We start from the raw sequence: 20,484 nt of genomic DNA, 5'->3' as shown, positions 1-20,484 counted from the left end.
TCACTGACTTCAGATTTTAAATCCCATATCAACACAGTATTGCAGAGGGTGCTGCTGTTTCTCACCACAGGTGTATCCACCAATGCATAAAACTGAAAGCTGCAGGCACTATGTTGTTAAGGAACTTGGTCTGCACACACCATGGATTAGATTGCCACTGGAAAAATGGGGTTGCTCCAACTAATTTCTCTTACAAATGGAGTATGCATGTCCTCATGCATAATGTATATGTTTATTAAAATGGAACTTGATTAGATAAATTCATGATTGATTATTGCTCTAAATTAACATCTGCCCAAAAGAAAGTTATCATACGTGGCTCTACAGTTTCAAATGTGGATTACTGTATGTGATAAATATGGTCTTTAAGGATGGGGAATAAATACTGACCTTGTCCAACATGCTCCAGTCCCAAAAATCAATGTATATCAAAATATATATATTTAGAAAGAAAATGACCCACATGTCCCTTCTCACTCAACTTCACACACTTACTGTCAGTTTGGTTCCTTTGCTAGTTTCATTATTGGACATGTAATGGCAAAAGGTGCTGAAGAAAAAGGACTGCTGACACTGAGTCGTGACTAACAATTGTGCTTCTCTTTACTGGTAAAACAGGTTGAATACACTTGGAAAAGATTGTGACAGATTACAAAAAGAATATTAAAACTATTTATTAGATTCAAGTGAAAGCAGAAGAGAGGAGGTAAGTTACAAAAGTGTAATCTGATTAGAGTAGAAAATAGCGCAGTACGAGGTCAGATTGGAACTGTGTTCTACAAAGAGGGCCCCCATGTCATTGTTAACCTGAGGATCATTCCTCTCTTGGGAGATGTCAGGGGAGGGGCTTCTTTTGTAAATTGTGTAAGAAATAGATCACCAGAGTTAATGAAGAGAGTTGCTACTTTACTCCTCTCCTTTCCTGTTTCCACTGCAAGTGTTCATCTTTCAGTCATCAGTTAGGATAAGGGCTCTATCATTGCTTCCCTCTTAATATAAACAAACTCACTTCTGCATCCCACCCCTCCATTTGTATATCATTCTGTCTGGAACCTAGAACTGTTTGCCATCATCACCAGCAATCCACAGTCTAAGCACATCATCCTTTCAGATAGGATGGCACATTATTTGCTGCTGTCTGTAATTCCACAATTTCTTCACTTGCTTCCTATTCCATGCTACATGAAGTTAACAGAGATTTCACCCAATGTTTCATTGAATGATAGAACAGACACTAGGCTGCTCCAATGTGTCTATTCATTGCTTTAGCTAGGCTGCAGAAGAGTGCTGGAAAATATATGTTCATTTTTTTTGATTTTGAGAGAATCTTTAGATTTTGCCTTAAGAATACAAACAATCCATCAAATTGAGTCAGAACCTTTGTTTGAGACAACATGTCAAGATTGTATTTCAAGAAGAAAAGGCAAATTTCTTTTGTGGAAAAAGATTTCAAATGTGCCATTGTGATCCACCTTCCATTAATTGTGAGGGACATAGGATCTCATAGAATTGCTTGTCTTTACCTTACCTCCTACAGAATGTTGGAACTCAAGAAAAATGATACAGGCATTCACACCAACATATTGTGAATTCTGGAGTACATCTGGCACAATCCTGAAAATATTCATAAGAATTGGTTGTAACAATTGATTTGATAATTATTTGAAATGCTCCTATTTGCACATGATCCCAATTCGTTCTTGAAAGCTACAATTGAATCTGCCTCCAATATGCTCTTGGACAGTGAATGCATTCCAGATTCCAACCATTCATTGCATAAAAAGCACTATTCTCCACGTCTGTCATTGTAGTTATATATTGATGTATGATTTTAGTTGCTTAAAGTATCCCTGGACTGTTTAGCAAGCAATTGTCATCAGTGTGTACACCTGTACTCTGATCAAAGTTGAGGATAAATTACCTGATGATGTTAACTCCTTGATTGCTATTATGTACTAGTCTGACAGGCTGATCATTCATTCTTGATGACTTCAGTGGAAGATTTGATGCAAATCTCCTGGGTGGGAATGGATCATCTGAGAAAAGGGGGTTCACAATTTTCTTTTTGAAGATGTGTGCTAAAAATGAGCTTTTAATCAACATCTTTCACCTTATTAATTTCAAAAGGTCTCAGATGTGCCCTTATTTTATTCATTGGCATCTAACTGACTGATTGTGTCCATCACCAGGCAGAGGGATAGGAGATGGTATGTCAACAATAAAAAATATCCTCATGTCACCATTGCATCTTTTGCCTGTCACCATAAATCTGTATCCTCAAACTCTTAACCCTTCCAGTAAAGGAGCATTATCTCCCTGTCAACTTTGTCCAGACCCCTCATGATATCTCTTAACCTTTGCTTCTCTCAGGAGAACAGCCCTCCCCCAACCCCCAGCCTCCAATCTATCCATGTAACAAACATTCCTTGTTGCTGAGACCATTCTTTTTATATGTTCTCCACTCTAGTATTGGACCTCTGGGGAGCCTAGGGTGGGAGGGGGGGGGCGGATCTGGAATTAAGTGTGAAGCATGGCTATGAAAGGTAAACACCAAAACCTGCCCAGCATTCCCCAGAGATTACTGTGCCACAGGTAGTACTCTTGTTACTTGTTCAACATCTTGCATAGCTGGTCGCAAGATGTACAGGCTGTAACGGTTCTGACATTGTCAGATCAGGATAATCTGCTGTTGAATATTTTAAAACTGAGGCCTCTTATCCTCTCTGGTAGATGTAAAAGATCCCACAAAGAGGATCATGGGTGTGCTCCACATCTTGGCCAATGTGCTTCAACGAAAATTACAAAAATTGATTATTTGAACATTATTGCCTTATTTGTGGGATATTGCTTGCATTAACTTTGGACCGTACTGATGTCTGGATTGGCTTTATATCAATGCAAGATTTTCTGTATGAATAATATGTACATAGGGTTCCTAGTGTTGGAGATTCAAAGCTATAAACAATTGAGGAAAGCAGATAAAACCAATATAGGTTTCAAGAGGATTGAGTTCTACAAGTCTGAAGATTGTTGGAGGAAGAAAAGATGAAAGGGAGAAGTCATATCACATTGGAGTCCTGGAACACAGTGAAGAAAAGACGGCACGATGATATCTTGCTGATTTAAAGACAAATAAAGAACGCTTAACAGCTGGTGAAGCAGTTTGTGCTGAGTCCCAGGGAGTGTGTTTTCCTTCAAGAGGCCAATGTGCCAGATGCTCACCTCAAGCTGTTCCTTGGGAACTGAACTACAGGACAAGCTGCTGATATGGCTGAGATTGACATTTAACAGAATTGTGTCTGTTCAGCAGGTCTCTCTCTCACAGAGCTACTTGTGGATAATGATGGAAAACCATTTCCACCACTCCCATTAGTTCTTTCATTCCAGTTAAAGGAGCTGTTCACAGCCTTTAAGGCAATGAGGGCTCAATCAGTAAATACCACACAGATTCTGTACCTTCTCGGCAAACCAGTCCTATACAATAGACATGCTTCACCCCACAAAGACTATTGTCCAGGTAAGATGAGAAACTGCTTATGGTAATATTGAAGAGTATTTGAAGGTAGCATTTCTTTGGGTCAAACAATCCACCCGTCAGTGCTACAGAATGCAGTCCATTTATAGTGGAGTGCTATGGCAGGAAACTCCGCAACCGTAAACCCTCAATCAAGTGGTGAATTAATTGACCTGAAACTGGATGAACTATCTAATATAAAGGGTGTCAGATTTTCCATTTATTTATCTCTGTAATCAATAGTTGACACAGATTGCACAAAGCTATGGAAACTTGAGAAACCCATGGTGCACTGCTGTTATGTTGGGGTTGACACATGGGCGATAGGATCCTTCCTGTAATACAGGAACAGTACCAGTAAGCTTTAAGCTTCAATCATTTCAGTTTTTGTTGATGATTCATTTCATAATCCCCCTTATTCATTCATGGGAATATGTATGTTTGTTGACTGGTTCAAAGTTTATTACCTATACCTAATTGTCTTTGAGAAGGTGACAGTGAGAGTCTTCTTCCTGAATCACTACAATCTTTGGGTTACAGATGCATTTACAGTGCTATGAAGGAGAGCGTTCTAGGATTTTGATCCAGTGATGGTGAAGAAACAGCTATATAGTTCTAAGTCAAGGTGGTTTGAGACTTAAGGGGAACTTGCAGGTATTGGTGTTGCAGCATCTACTCCACTTGTCCTTCCAGGTGGTGAACCTGTGGGTTTGAAAGGTAGTGTCAAAAGAGCTTCAGTAAATTGCTGCATTGTATCTTGAAGATGATACATATTGCAGCCACTGTGCATCAGTGGTGGAGGGAATTAACATTGAAAATGATGGATGTGTTTTCAATCATCAGCTGCTTGGTCCTGTATAGTGTAAAGTTTCTTGAGTGCTGTTGGAGCTGCATTCATCCCGGCAAGTGGAGAGTACTCCATCACACTGCTGAGTTGTGCCTTGTCAATGATGGACAGGCTTCATGGAGACAGGAGGCGTTACCACAGAATTGGCTGGAATGCTGGATTACTGGTCCAGTGACATGATCAGTACATCACTGACTTAGTCATAGAGATGTACAGCATGGAAACAGACCCTTCGGTTCAACCTGTCCATGCCGACCAGATATCCCAACCCAATCTAGTCCCACCTGCCAGCACCTGGCCCATATCCCTCCAAACCCTTCCTATTCATATACCCATCCAAATGCCTCTTAAGTGTTGCAATTGTACCAGCCTCCACCATTTCCTCTGGCAGCTCATTCCATACACGTACCACCCTCTGCATGAAAAAGTTGCCCCATAGGTCTCTTTTATATCCTTGCCCTCTCACCCTAAACCTATGCCCTCTACTTCTGGACTCCCCAACCCCAGGGAAAACACTTTGCCTATTTACCCTATCCATGCCCCTCAATTTTGTAAACCTCTATAAGGACACTCCAGGGAAAACAGCCCCAGCCTGTTCAGCCTCTCCCCATAGCTCAAATACTCCAACCCTGGCCACATCCTTGTAAATCTTTCCTGAACCCTTTCAAGTTTCACAACATCTTTCCGATAGGAAGGAGACCAGAATTGCACACTGTATTCCAACAGTGGCCTAACCAATGTCCTGTACAGCTGCAACATGACCTCTCAACTCCTGTACTCAATACTCTGACCAATAAAGGAAAGCTAACGCCTTCTTCACTATCCTATCTACCTGTGACTCCACTTTCAAGGAGCTATGAACCTGCACTCCAAGGTCTCTTTGTTCAGCAACACTCTAGGACCTTACCATTAAGTGTGTAAGTCCTGCTAAGATTTACTTTCCCAAAATGCAACACCTTGCATTTCTCTGAATTAAACTACATCTGGTCAAGATCCTGTTGTAATCTGAAGTAACCCTCTTCGCTGTCCACTACACCTTCAATTTTGGTGTCATCTGCAAACTTATTAACTGTACCTCTTATGCTCGCATCCAAATCATTTTATATAAATGACAAAAAGTAGAGGACATAGCACCAATCTTTGTGGCACCCCACTGGTCACAGGCCTCCAGTCTGAAAAGCAAACCTTCACCGCCACCCTCTGTCTTCTACCTTTGAGCCAGTTCTGTATCCAAATGGTTAGTTCTCCCTGTATTCCATGAACTCTAATCTTGCTAACCAGTCTCCCCTGGGGAACCTTGTCGAACACCTTACTGAAGTCCATATAGATCACATCTACCGCTCTGCCCTCATCAATCCTCTTCGTTACTTCCTCAAAAAAAACTCAAATCAAGTTTGTGAGACGTGATTTCCCATGCACAAAACCATGTTGACTATCCCTAATCAATCCTTGCCTTTCCAAATACACGACTTCTTGGACAAGTGTTGTCTTTGATGTCAGCCAGTCAATCTCTCCTTGTTTCTGATGTTCAGCACTTTTGTCCCAATGTTTGAACTAAGGATATAATAAGGTCTGGAGCTAAGGGACCTTTAGGGACCCAAAATTGTCAAAGAGTAGATTATTGTAGTACAAGTGTCACTTGACTCATGGGTCTGCAATTGGCTTGATTGGATTTTTGCTATTTTTTTGTGAACAGGACATACCAGAGAAGTTTTCCAAATTGTAGTGTAGCTGCAAGTGTTGTAGCTGTAACAACGTGGTTAGAGTAACATCTAGTTCTGAAACACAAGTCTTCAGCGTTGTTATCAGAATGTTGCCAGAGCCCAAAGCCTTTACAATATCCAGTGCCTTGATCTCATGTTGATTGAATTGATCGACGAATAGCATTTGTGAAGTTGGATCCTCAAGAGGAGGCTAAGATGGGTCACTCACATGGAATTTGTGGCTAAAGATTTCTGCGAGTCCTTCAGCCTTTGCTTTTGTACTGATGTGCTGGGCTACCCCCTCACTGAGCGTGGGGATTTTTGTGGAGTCGCTGCTCCAGTCATTCAGCTGTCTACTACCATTCTACACAGGGCAAAACTAGAGGTTGGAGCTGTTTTCTGCACAAGGACTAACAATACTCCCCCCACCCTCCCAAAGCCTTTTAGGAATGTTTCATTATTTTCAATGGTGCTACAACCAACGTGCGTGCGCACACACAATTGTGCTTATGTTTGGATTGTTGTACAATGTTATTACTTTTAAGAGGCCTAGCATTGACCACAAGAAAGAGTTTTCTGGTGCAATGTCTGTGTCTTAGTGTCAGTCAAAGGGCATTACATAGCTCTCAGAGGTTACATGAAGGGGGAAGAATAAGGAGAAAAATAATTAACATGCCCATCTGACAAAGTATTATGCATGTCATGTGAGCTGTGTTGTAATTGGGATGTTTGACTTACTTTGGATAGGGTTGGAAGTGTTAACTGTACATCCATCAGGTAGTATGGCCCATGATTACTGGCATACCCTTCACACAGGGTCAGCAGTGCTCAATGTCATCCTCCCAAGAACGGATTGTATTCACTTTTGACAATGTTGGCAATGCTCCCTGTCATAGCCCTCACTCTCTTAATTGCTGATAGATCAAGGATTCAATTCTTGAAAAGTGAAAGACATGGCTTAAAAGTTTGCATTAAACACTCAGCACTGCAAATGGGTGGTGGGTGATAGAAGTAGGGTTTTAGAGCTGGTAACTTCCTGTTGGAGCAACAGTGACCGAGAGGATTGATTATCAGCCCAGTCAAAACATACAATACTGAAGGCTGGAAATCTGACTAAAAACAGAAAATGTTGGAAACACTCAGCAAGTAGGCCTAAAATGTTAATTCTGTTTCTCTCCATAAACTGTTATAACTTGCAGCATTTTCTGTTTTTATTTCTGATTATATCCTGTATCTGTTTATTAGATCAAAGGTGGGACAGCTCCCTACCTCCATCCTTCCTCTTCTACCTTCTCCTACCTCTCCCCTTAATAAGAGTGCTGCTGCTCTCAACAGTTTGTACAGAAGCCACAAAATGAAGCTGATATTTAGACTGAGCTTCTGCTGTGAACTGGTCTTGAGTGCGGATTACATTAAACCTGACAAAATTCAGCATAATCATTTTTTGATTGGCGACGGCAGTCAGTTTCCCTTCCTTGCTGACCCTGTTTGAGGAGTTTTTCATGAGACTGTATGTCAAAGGTCACATGACATCCACACCTGAAATACCAGCAAGGGTGGGTTTTGAGTGACTGTGATCAGAGTAACAAGTGACAGAAGGGTCTAGACCTGTGTCTGCAGCTAATTGCATCTGCCTGCTGACTCTTGGCTTTAAGATATATGTAGATAAATACACACACACACACACACACACACGGTCAGAGAGGGGACATGCACTAAAGCTGTTAGGAATGTGGCACAAACTAACACTGACTGTGTCGTTGCCATGTAGCCATGCTTATTGAAAGGCAAAAAAGTGACAGCTTGGTTGAAAGTTATACAAAGGATTATGCAAAAAAAGGAACATCAAACACATTTACAGACTGGTCACAAACTAAGTTGTGCTAGGCATTTAGAAAAAAGAACACCTCAAGAATGGCACTAGTCCAAGGCAGTGAGGAATATCTAAGTCATTTTTCATACTCCACTATTCTGGGAGTCCACAGCAAGGCCTCAACCTCCTGGAGTAGAACATGGAAATAACCATCTTTGATCATTGCCCACGATACCTTCTTCTAAAATAATTTCTATAAACAAATCGAGTGGGAGGCCTTGGGCTAGGTTTGATCAGGTGTCATCCATAGCTGTGCACCTGAAATGCAAACTTCCCTTGTTTCCACATGGATAACATTTTCCCGAATGGTTTTTGCTGCCTCCTGAAGTCAAGGGTCCTCTTCTCCAGTTGATACTGAGAGACGCATGGCCACGGCTAGGTGATCAGTCAGGCCAGCCAGCTGGGTGACAAAGCTGAACTCCTCCACTTCCTGCATGTAAACCAACAACAGTTAACAGTGATATGTCAATCAACAAGAATTTCAACCCTTTATCTAGTTGAACCCTTACTCATCAAATACTTCACTTTTAAATGCCCCAGTTATGTTTTTATACATTTATATCTCAAATATATATTTTCGAACTCTCCCAAACTGTTTCCTTAGGTTCCAGGGGCCTCAATGATAGTTTGGTAAAGTTCCTAATGACAAACAGGAAACCTTTGTATAAACTGCTTCAGCTGCTGGAACAAAGGAAGCAGTTGAGCATCACACCATCAGACTTTTAAATAATGAATAAAATAGTAAACAATAAGTGAACTAGTGAATGTATAAGAACAGAATAAATGATGAGAACCATTTTTATACAATGTGTCATTATTGAGAGTGTACTGTCTGAAAGGGTGATAGAAGTAGATTTCTTGATTTCAAAAAGGAATTAGTTACTTCTTTGAGAAGGCAAAATATTTCAAGAGTTTGGGAAAAGAGCAACGTGGTGAGACTGATTGGATATTTTATTTGAAGAACAGGCACAATGGCTGAACAGCCTTCTTCTCCACAAAAGATTTCAATAAATATATTTTTAATGGATAGATCAAACAGTTCTGGAACTGGAAAGAAAATCATAAGGGTCCCAATCTTTGCTGTTCACTGGCAGCCTTGACTCTCATGAGATGAAAACTTGAACATTGGTGGTCAACTCTGTGTTAAATATCATTATAGTCTGGCTCAGAAGTCCCCATCTGTCAAAGCAGTTTCTACTGACAATAGGCTGAAAAGATGCATGAATCACTGCCTTCCATTTTGTCTAGGCCTCTTAATCAGCTGAGCTTCCCATTTCTCATTGCCTCTTCTGGTGACCCTCTGAACAGCTGACCTTCAGATGTCACAGGTATCAGTGGTTGTCTCCCAGTTCTCTGGGCTGATTTCACACATTCTTATAACTCACTTGCAGGTGTCTTTGTAGTGGAAATACAGCTGTCCCTCAGGTTACAGAATCAATATGCTTCAGGACCCAAAGGTTGGTAACCTTGTCCCACTCAAAGATGCTGGAGTTAAGTCTGAGACAGTGAAGATGATGACTGTTTAGCCTTTCCTACTGCCTACCATATGTAGAGGAGTGCACTGAGGAAACAGACTTTGAAGATCAGTGTTCTTGGTCACGTTGCTATTGTTCCAAATTTCTTACCCAGTTTGGACATAATGGTTGAAGCTTTGGAATGCATGTATTGATTTCAGCTTCAAATGACAATTGCTTTTGGAGCCTATATATGTGAAATTAACTCTGCACTAAGTTATTATCTCGTGCATTTGTTTATTCTTTTTGTATACAGTTCAGCTGGGAGCCAATTCCCTTTTGTTGAACATTCTAAACTATTTCAATGATTTGAAGAATTTTGTAGTCTTCTGGTGACTAACAGTGGACTATGTTAACAATTTTAAGTCCAGTTTGGACGTTTCATTAACTTCCTTTAGGATCTTTATGTCTCTTTCCAACAAGTCTTTCCACTGTAACAGTGCTGAACAAATTTCACTATTTTTAATACCTGCAGCTGTGCAAATATCCATATTCCTTTCTGTTCCCCACACCATCTCTGCATGATGTTTCCAATGAGAATTCATTTACCCACCTCAACACTCTCTACTGCAGGAACATGGCATGATGCAGCACATTTGACATAAATACATTGCTTCGAAAGAGATATCAAGATAATCACATTCCCCTGCTCTTTCCCCAAAAGGCATGGTGTCATCTCAATCTAATTTAGGATGACACTATTCATTACCACTCATACTGGACACTTTGTGCAGTGTCCATGTCAGATGGGGACAGCTACATGAATCATACCACTTTCCAGTCAGGGTTGAGGCCTTCCTCAGAGTACAACGCATAGTCGATCCTCCTTCCACAGTTCTTCTGTGGTACTTTTCTTCCTTTCTGACAAGATGGTTGATTCCTGCTGTTGGAGAAGACCAGGTACTCCCTGCGCCCTTCTTCGCTCTCCAGCACCCTGCAAAGAAGGTCAAAGGTTACACTTCAGTCTGATCATTTGTCATAGTTGAGTCTTTTCCAAGGTCTGATGCTGCTGTGAGACCCATCACATTTGATGGCCCAAAGTCTGGGATAAGAGATTTACTTGTCCAGTACCTATCCTACAACAATATTTGTGGCCAAGTGTCAAGAATCCAACCCCTGCTAATAGTTCCCAGGATTCTGCTATTCAGAAAGCCAAACGGAACTGTCAGCAGGAAGGAAACTGATACAGTAACCAAAGTCAGTGAAGTCAATGCAGGAGCTGACAGTCATTGCGTCGAAGACTGTGGTGCTGGCAAAGCATAGCAGGTCAGGCAGCATCCGAACAGCAGGAGAATCAATGTTTTGAGCATAAGCTGTTCATCAGGAACGAGGTGGTGGCCCAACAGGGCTGAGAGATAAATGGGAGGGGTGAGTCTGGGGGAAGGGAGCTGGGAATGCACAAGGTAGACGAAGTAGGTGGTGAAGGTGATAGATTGGAGGGTGGAGTGGATAGGTGGAAGGAAGAAGGGCAAGTCAAGAGGGTGGTGCCGGGTTGGTAGGTTTGATCTGGGATAAGGTGGGGGGAGGGGAAATGAGGAAACTGGTGAAATCCACATTGATCCTGTGTGGTTGGAAGGTCCCAAGGTGGAAGATGAGGCATATTTTCCTGCAGACATTGGGTGGTAAGGGTTTGGCGGTGGAGGAGGCCTAGGACTTCATGTCCTTGGCTGAGTGGGAGGGTGAGTTAAAGTGTTTGGCCACGGGATGGTGGGGTTGTTTCATGTATGTGTCCCGGAGATGTTCCCTGATCCATAATTGGGTCTTTTCTGGTTGACAATTTGTAATGAGCACCACAGGAATTAATGCTAGAGCTACAATTTATATAAATGCCTTGAAAGAAGGGTGCAGAAATATGGTTGCTAAATTTGCTGATAACACGATTGGTCATAAATGTGAAGCAGGCATAGGAAGGATAGAAAGGAATTTTCAGTAAGGGGAGGGAATGGCCTAGTGGCATTGTTACTAGAATCTCAGCTAATGTTCCAGCGACCTAGTTTTGAATCCCACCACAGCAGATGATGAATTTTGAATTCAGAATTCAATTTTAAAACAAGAAATCTGAAATTAAGAATCTACTGATGACCATGAAACCATTGTCAGAATGGTTTCAATGTCAGCTATTGTCTAGCTCACTAATATTCTTTAGGGAAGGAAATCTGCCAACCTTGCCTGGTCTGGCCTACATGTGAGTCCAGACTGACAGCAATGTGGTTGACTCTCAGCTACCCTCTGAACTGGTCTAGCAAGCCAGGCAGTTTGAGGGCAGCCAGGGGCAGGCAATAAATGCTGGCCAGTTAGCAACAGCCATGTACCACAAGTGAATAAAAACCAAATAGGTTAAATGAGTGGGCAAATAGCTGGCAGATGGAGTACTATGTGGGAAAATGTGAATTATCAATTTTGGCAGGAATAATGAAAAAGAAGCATATGATCTAAATGCTCAGAGATTGCAGAATTCTGAAATACAAACGAATCTGGGTGTTCCATTGCATGCATCAAAAACAGTTACTATGTTGACATCAAGAAAGCGATAGAATGTTACCATGTATTGCAAGGGAAACTGATTACAAAAGTAGGAAAGTAATGCTTCAGTTATACAAGGTATTGGTGAGATCACATCTGGGATATTATTTTCAGCATTGGTCTCCTTAGTTAAGAAACAATATAAATTCATTGGAAGCAGTTCAGAGTAAGGTTACTCAAATAATACCTGGAATGGGCAGGTTGTCTAATGAAGAAAGGTTAGCTGGACTTGTGTCAGATTTTAGGATGAAGGCTGGATTACAAGGAAGGTTGTGGTGCAATGATAATGTCAGTAGACTGGTAACCAGAATCCTAAGCTAATATTTTGGGCATTACGGATTCCAGTATCATCATGGCAGCTGGTGAAATTTGAATTGATTAGAAATCTGGGCGCACGGTATTGGGGGCAAAGTACTAGATTGGATAGAGAATTGGTTGGCTAATAGGAAACAAAGGGTAGTGATTAACGGCTCCATTTCGGAATGGCAGGCAGTGACCAGTGGGGTACCGCAGGGATCCGTGCTGGGACCGCAGCTTTTTACAATATATGTAAATGATATAGAAGATGGTATCAGCAATAACATTAGCAAATTTGCTGATGATACAAAGCTGGGTGGTAGGGTGAAATGTGATGAGGATGTTAGGAGATTACAGGGTGACCTGGACAAGTTAGGTGAGTGGGCAGATGCATGGCAGATGCAGTTTAATGTGGATAAATGTCTGGTTATCCACTTTGGTGGCAAGAACAGGAAGGCAGATTACTACCTCAATGGTATCAAATTAGGTAAAGGGGCTGTTCAGAGAGATCTGGGTGTTCTTGTCCACCAGTCAATGAAGGCAAGCATGCAGGTACAGCAGGTCGTGAAGAAGGCTAATAGCATGCTGGCCTTCATAACAAGAGGGATTGAGTATAGAAGCAAAGAGGTGCTTCTGCAGCTGTACAGGGCCCTGGTGAGACCACACCTGGAGTACTGTGTACAGTTCTGGTCTCCAAATTTGAGGAAAGACATTCTGGCTATTGAGGGAGTGCAGCGTAGGTTCACGAGGTCAATTCCTGGAATGGCAGGATTGCCTTACACGGAAAGACTGAAGCGACTGGGCTTGTATACCCTTGAGTTTAGAAGACTGAGAGGGGATCTGATTGAAACGTATAGGATTATGAAAGGACTGGACACTCTGGCAGGAGGAAACATATTTCCGCTGATGGGTGAGTGCCGAACCAGAGGACACAACTTAAAAATACGGGGTAGACCATTTAGGACAGAGATGAGGAGAAACTACTTCACCCAGAGAGTGGTGGCTGTGTGGAATGCTCTGCCCCAGAGGGCAGTGGAGGCCCCGTCTCTGGATTCATTTAAGAAAGAATTGGATAGAGCTCTTAAAGATAGTGGAGTCAAGGGTTATGGAGATAAGGCTGGAACAGGATACTGATTGGGAATGATTAGCCATGATCATATTGAATGGCGGTGCAGGCTCGAAGGGCTGAATGGCCTACTCCTGCATCTATTGTCTATTGTCTATTGACTTAAAAAGCTAGCCTAATGTCAGCCATATAATCACTGTTGACTCATTAAGTTCACTAATATCCTTACCTGGTAATTAGAGATCAACAGTCATTGCTCACTGGGCTAGCGCTGTTCACCTCCCACGAACAAATCTAATTTTGAAATGTGGAAATAATGTTTCCCCTGAATTGGATGAGTCCGGACTAGAGGGAGTTAATTTTTCAAAATAAAGAGTTCTCCAATTAAGACAGAGGAAAAGACTTTTTTTCTCTCTAGGGGTCATAAATATTTGGAGCTCACTTCCTGAAAAGCTGGTGGAAAACATGTATTTTAATGTTTTTAAGGCAGAGGTGGATTGACTACTGACAATCAAAAGGACAAAAGGCTATCGGGGATTGGGAAAACTGTGGGATAATCAGACCAGCCATGATCTTATTGAACAGCAGAGCAGGCTAAAGGGTCTTAAGGAAACATGTTTATACGCTTTGAGAATTTCAAAGATTGCATTTAGTCCATCTCTTGTACTGAGAAAAGATCTCTAAATCAGAAAACTTTGAGACAAAGTGAAGTCTTACTTCTGCAGATTATCTGGTGTGATAGTATCTTCATCATATAGTCCCTCTGGATCCATTAAGGTACCTGTCATGGAGACATATTTCATGTATTAAAGCCAATGCAAACTGCTCTGAGCAACGGAAAGATGATGGCATTGTGCTAATGTTACTGGACTAGTCCAGAGGCCAGGTTAATACTCAGGGGACATGCATACAATTCCTATCATGGCAGCTGGTGGACTTTAATTAATAAAACTCCAGAATTGAAAGCTAAACTTAGCAATGATGTCCATGAAACTATCATTAATTGTTATTAAAAACCCATCAGGTTCCTGACACGCTTTGAGGAAAAACCTTTGCTTACCAGGCCTGGTCTCCACATGACTCTGGACCCAGAGCGATGTGTTTGACTCTTGCCCTCTGAATGCCCTAGCAAGATCCTTTTTAGGAATGGGAAACAAATGCTGGACTTTCTAAATACATTCACAACCTAATGCAGAATGAAGAGAACTCCCTGATAAGGAATTAAATACAGAAGCCATGATATATTCTGACAGACAGATACATCGTGACGACAATAGCAGGTTAGAGCTGACAATTCTTCAGTGGGTAACTCATCTCCTGACTCCTAAAATCTGTACAGTGGCGATAGGGCACCAGTCTGCTGTGTGAAGGAATACTCTCCACTGGCCTGAATAAGTCATCATTATCATGATTCAAAGATGATACTGTTTAGTCACAAGATTCTACTAGGAATCCTTGTCTGACTGCACAGGTCACTGCTTAACCCAAAGATCTTTGGGCACACAGGACAGGATATCCCAGTGTAGTATAACTTGCTTCCTTTCCTTCAATGCAATTATTTTGCCTTATTGTTAAAGACTCTGGCAGATATATGCATGTGCCGTTGTTGAACATGCTGACATTGAACTGCCGTCACTGTACTCATGAGCTTTGGTGAGTTGGTGGTCAGATTTTGGTGAATTCCAATGTCTGGGAGTACCTTGTTGCTGTAGTCTTCTCTTGCTTTCACAATCAGTGATACACATAGTCTTCCTTCACCTGTTCTGCCATTAAGGACACCCTACACCCCCACCTTGCTGCAATTGATGGCCTGACCAGAAGCAGGATGGCATCATTTAAGGACTTGTCAATGTGCAATAGCCTCTGTACCAAATCAAGATGGTTCTCCATGGAGCCCGGATGACTACAGCTCCAATAACACTCAAGAAGCTTGACATAATCCAGGTCAAAGCAGTTCACTTAGCTGGCATTCCACCACCAGTTTATAATGCTACATCAACAAAATGCACTGCAGCAACTCACCAAAGACCCTTTGACAATACCTTCCAAACCTGTGATGTACAGCACTTGAAGGACAAGGGAAGAGGACAACCATCTGCAAATTCTCTGAAAGCTACATACTATCTTGACTTGGAAATATATCAACATTCATCACTATGACTGGGTCAAAGTTCAAGCACTGTCTTACCAATACAATCATAGGTGAACCTGCACCAGAGAGACTGTGTAGTTCAGGAAAAGAGCTCAGCATCATCACCTTCTCAAGGATAATTGGGGATGGGCAAATATTCCTGGCCTTGAATGTGTTTTACATAGAGTTAGCAAAACTCAGTTTTTATGGACTATGTGATTGTTTATAAAGCCCATTGAAAGTTACATTTGCAGTATGATATATTTTATAACCATAACTTTGTCAGACAATTCCACACAACCTGGTTGTTCATATTATGCAATCTGCTCCTTTGAAACTAGCCCAATGCAATATTTGGAAAACAACAACATCCAAAACACTGAAATCTAAAAACTAATACTACAAATAATAATCCCATGTATAAATAACAATGCCTGGAACTAACTGTTAAACTTTACATTATTACAGGATTTCTGTTTTCACTTGTTGAAAAATGGTAAAATCCTTCAAGCTAAGTTAGCATCAACCCATTCACGTGTGACAATGTACCAATTCTATCCACAAAAGAGGCCTATGATAACAGAAAACATATGTTTTGTAACTGGGATAAATATTTTCTCATAATAAATTTAAACTAACCACACTTACAAATACCTGTTATAGAGTGAATAATAAAATAAAATATTGCAGGTGCTGGAAAAAGAGCATAATTTTGTATAGGGGAGGGCCAATTTTTTGTTGTCATTAATTTATTTGTTCGATGATGCAGACACATATGAACATTACCTTTTGTATTTACATTGACGTGTCTGATAGTCAGACTCACACAGAGTTAGAAAATTTAGCAGTACCTCAAAACTCATACCACTCCACTCCAATTTCTCTGATTAGTTAACCCCGTGCTTGAATGTTTCTCAGTCATGGTTTGGGGCCTTATGGGAGATCTGAGCACTGATGACATCTGTTGTCATTTACTGGGTCAAGCTTGAGCGGCAGGGAGAATGGCCAATCTCAACTATATCACCCAGAATGCATCTTAGCTGTCCAAACTGATGGCCACATGGACTTTGGCTCTCACTCCAGGACAACTGGATCTTGAGCACCGAGTCCTTGTCCCAGATTGGACTGCTCACTGCATGCTGGTTTGCAAATGTATTGAGACTATTGCAAGAGAAACAGTGCTACAAGCTCAGAGTATTCTGAAGGCATGGACTCTGGTGATTAATGCAGCATGCAGCCAGTCTCCCAGACTATGGTCATGAGCATCAGATACAAACTAAAAGTGTATCCATTTGTTTTGCTAATTGTTACAATGAGATAAACCCCCCTCCCCCCAACGCCCCAGTCATGGGTCCCAAGGCCCACACCAGCTACTCCATTGTACGCAACTCCCTGAACAGGTGTACTGTCTCTGAGGTATGTATCATTCATCTTGTCCTCATCTTTATTGTGTGCCTACCTTCCATCACCCGTTATCCTCCCTTTCAACTGTGTCCCACATTCTCACTGAGAACCTCATATCATCCAATCCCGCTGTTACCAAGTCCAAAATTTCTTTCTCCCTTATTGTTAACTCTGTCCCTCACTGTGCTACCAGTCCCTAGCCCTACCTGTCATCCACATCTCTCATCCTCACTAAAATCACCATATTATCGACCTTCATGGATTCTCGTGTGCCTCATTGTAAAATTAAGTAATACCAGTTGTTGCTATGGGGTTGTACTCACCGATGACCCAGGGCTGTTCTTCTCCAGGGCCTAGACGGCAGGGATCCTTGTAATGGGTGAATAATGAATGTTGCTGTTCTAATTTGTCCTCTGAAAAATGAATTAGGTGAGAAGTCAAAGTTGCATATAGTCTATATATTGAATAACCATACCCATACTCCCCATGTGATTTCATATATCCACCATATTCCCAATGCATCCTCCATGTCTGTTCACTAGCATCCACAAGGTATGAAATTCACACTGCATTTAGCATAGACTAATCTTTGTACATAAAATAAACAAAAAAAGCAGTCATTTAACATTTCCTGTGCAAATAAACATGTCTATTTAATCTCTTTATTAAAAACCACCAGTGAAAGTCCCATTAAAGAAATCTTTACTTCTCTCCACTGTTTTGAAAAGCCACTTCAAAGAAAATTCAGGCTACTGCAACTTAATAAAATTGTCAAGTCAATAAAGCTGGCAGTCCTTTTTGCAACTAAGTAACCAGCCTCACAGGGCTGAATCCACTGGCCGTTCTTGGAGTTCAGGCAAGCATTGATAATGAGGTCATCTGGGCAACTGGGTGTAAAGAAGCATGTTAAACAGATGACCATTGTTTTGCCAGATGGCCTCATTATCAATGCTTCATTGAATTTCAAGAACCACTAATACATTGAACATTCAATGTCTGCCCTACTAATACTTGGAAGCTTTTGCTACAATTTGGAGAGCTGTGACACAGACTAGTTAAGCAAAGGCCTGATATAGTCATACTCATGGAATCATACCTTATACCACAATCACCATCAAGTCCTGTCACACCAGCTAGACACACTCACCAGAGGTTATGATATACAGGAGCACACAGACAGGAGGGAGTTGGACTGGTGGTCGTCAGCACTGGGTTCAGATCCAATGAGATTTCACGGCATTGGGTCAAACATGGGAAAGGAAGCCTCCTTTGATTACCACCAATTGATTACCACCAATTGATTTCCCTCACATGCCACATCCCTGCAATCCCTCCCACACCCTGCCAAAACCTTCACTAATTACTCAGTTGTACTTCCTATTAGACATCACCTGGAGTCATTGAGTTAGTAAGGACACAGAATGTACTGTGGATTGGTGACATATTCATCACCCAGAGTGGCTTGGTAGCACCATTATTTACTGAACATGTTGAGTCCTAAAGAGCATAGATGTAATAGGTTGGAAGGACACCAACAAGAGGGAATAATCTATTTGACCTCATTCCCACCAATCCACCTGTCTCAGATGTTTGTCCATGACATTATTGGTAGAAGTGACCAACACACAGGCATTATGGAGACAAAATCCTCACTATCTACATTGAGGATAGGCTTCATTGAGGTGAGTAGCTGCTGTTGTGCTAAATAGGACTGATCTTGAAAACATTTAGCAACTAAAAGCTAGGCATGTATAAGGCCCTGTGTGTGCAATCAGCAGCATTAGAATTTCAACTTGATCTATAGCATCATTGCTTCGGCATATCCCCTAAACTACCTTTGCCATCAAGTCAGGACATCAACCTTGATCCAATTAAGACTGCAGCAGGACATGTCAGGAATAGCACCAGACATATCTAAAAGTGAGGTGGCACACTGGTGAAGCTACATCAGAAGCTCCAGACTTCATTACAGCCTTGGTCCAAACAAGAACAAAAGAGTTATGTGCTAGAGATGAGGTGAGTGACTGCCCTTGACAGCAAGACAGCATGTGCTGAGTGTGGCTTCAAGGAACCTTAGCAAGACTTGAGTCCATGGGAATTGGGGGAAATTCTCAACACATAGCTTGAATAAAGGAAGATGGTTGCCGTTGTGGGAGGTCAATCATCTCAGCCCCAGGATATTGTTGCAGGAAATGCTAAACATTTCCAGCTGCTTTATCAATGACTCTCCTTTCATCATAAGATCAGAAATAGGGATGTTCATTGACAAAGTTCAGCAGCATTCACAACTCCTCAGATATTGAAGCAGTCTTTGCCTAAATGCAGTAAGTTCTGGACACATCCATTGGATGCTAAATTGCATGTAAAAATTCACACCACACGATGACAACCAACAACAAGGAAGAACCTAACCATTGGCTTTTTAGGTTCAATGGCATTACTCTAGATCATCTCCCCTCAACCTTCTATTACCAATGATCAGAAACTGAACTGTACCAATCCTTTACTGTAGGTTACAAAAGCAGGTCAAATACCAAGCATTCTGTGGTGTGTAATGAAATAACTCCAGAGAGGCCAGTATCCTGTCACCAAGTCACCCTTTATTTACATGGAGAGAGTCCTTGACACTATTCCACCTCTCAGGGCCTGCTCTCAGAGTGAATAGAATATATGACACACTTGTTCTTAACTGTCAGCCAGGGCTCTGTGATGAGACCAGACTAAAGCCCCAATCTATGATGTCCACCTTGCTGTGACCTCATTACAATCACTCGAAGTAATTTACATTCTGTCTGCCTAATGCCTTTCCACCACCTACAAAGCACAAGTCAGGAGTGTGATGGAATAAACTCCATTGCCTGTACATGGGCAGCTCTAGCAACACTCAAGAAGCTTGGCACCATCCAGCAGTCTACTTGAATAGCACCTTTGTCACCACCTTCAACATTCACTTGCTCCACCAGTGATGCACAGAAGCAACAGTGTCTGCATCAATTACAAGATGCACTGCATCAACTCAGCAAAGTCTCTTTGACAGCACATTCCAAACTTATAACTTCTACCACCCAGAAAGACTACAGATTTATAGGAACACAGCCACCTGCCAGTATCCATCCAAGACACATGCCATCCTGACTTGGAAATGTGTCACTGTCTTTTCTGTGTCACAGAGTTTAAACACATGAAACCCACCCCACCCCTCCAACAGTACTGTGGATACACCTAAATCTCAAAGTCTGCAGGGATTCAAAAAAGTAGGTCACCATCACCTTCTCTAGACCAGCAGTGTACCACAAGGATCAGTACTGGAACCTTTACGGTTTGTTATATACATAAATGATGTATATGAAAATGTGGGGGGAGTGTTAAGCAAATTTACAGATGACACCAAGATTGAATGGCTTATCCTGACTGCAAAATAATCACTGAGTCTGAATAAGATGAGTTTGGGATCTCCATCACTCAGTGCAAGTTGAATCTGAGGAACAGCCAACTGGATGAGACCAGAATGTGCATTCATCTCGCAGTCGGGGTAGGGAGGAGTTGGTGATGCTGCAATTGGCAAAATTGGTCAAACCCTAATATGTTCAGAAAGTCTCCTCTAGATGGCAG

General features: G+C 41.7%; 1 protein-coding gene across 9 annotated transcripts in view; it reads right to left on the bottom strand.

Moving 5' to 3' along the window:
• Positions 1-578: 578 nt before the first annotated feature.
• Positions 579-20,484, bottom strand: part of smpd3 (sphingomyelin phosphodiesterase 3) — a 310,905-nt gene continuing 290,999 nt past the window's right edge. For all 9 annotated transcript variants that reach the window (XM_072547759.1, XM_072547758.1, XM_072547762.1 and 6 more), the window contains 4 exons: positions 17,196-17,285; positions 14,055-14,118; positions 10,223-10,385; positions 579-8,367 (listed from right to left, as the gene is read on the bottom strand). In XM_072547759.1, coding sequence (XP_072403860.1) covers positions 8,266-8,367; positions 10,223-10,385; positions 14,055-14,118; positions 17,196-17,285 — 419 coding nt within the window. In that variant the 3' untranslated portion in view covers positions 579-8,265. The remainder of the gene's footprint in view (positions 8,368-10,222; positions 10,386-14,054; positions 14,119-17,195; positions 17,286-20,484) is intronic.

Source organism: Chiloscyllium punctatum, chromosome 26, assembly GCF_047496795.1.
Source record: "Chiloscyllium punctatum isolate Juve2018m chromosome 26, sChiPun1.3, whole genome shotgun sequence".
NCBI classification, from domain to species: Eukaryota; Metazoa; Chordata; class Chondrichthyes; order Orectolobiformes; family Hemiscylliidae; genus Chiloscyllium; species Chiloscyllium punctatum.
This window is presented reverse-complemented; position numbering and strand designations above follow the sequence as displayed.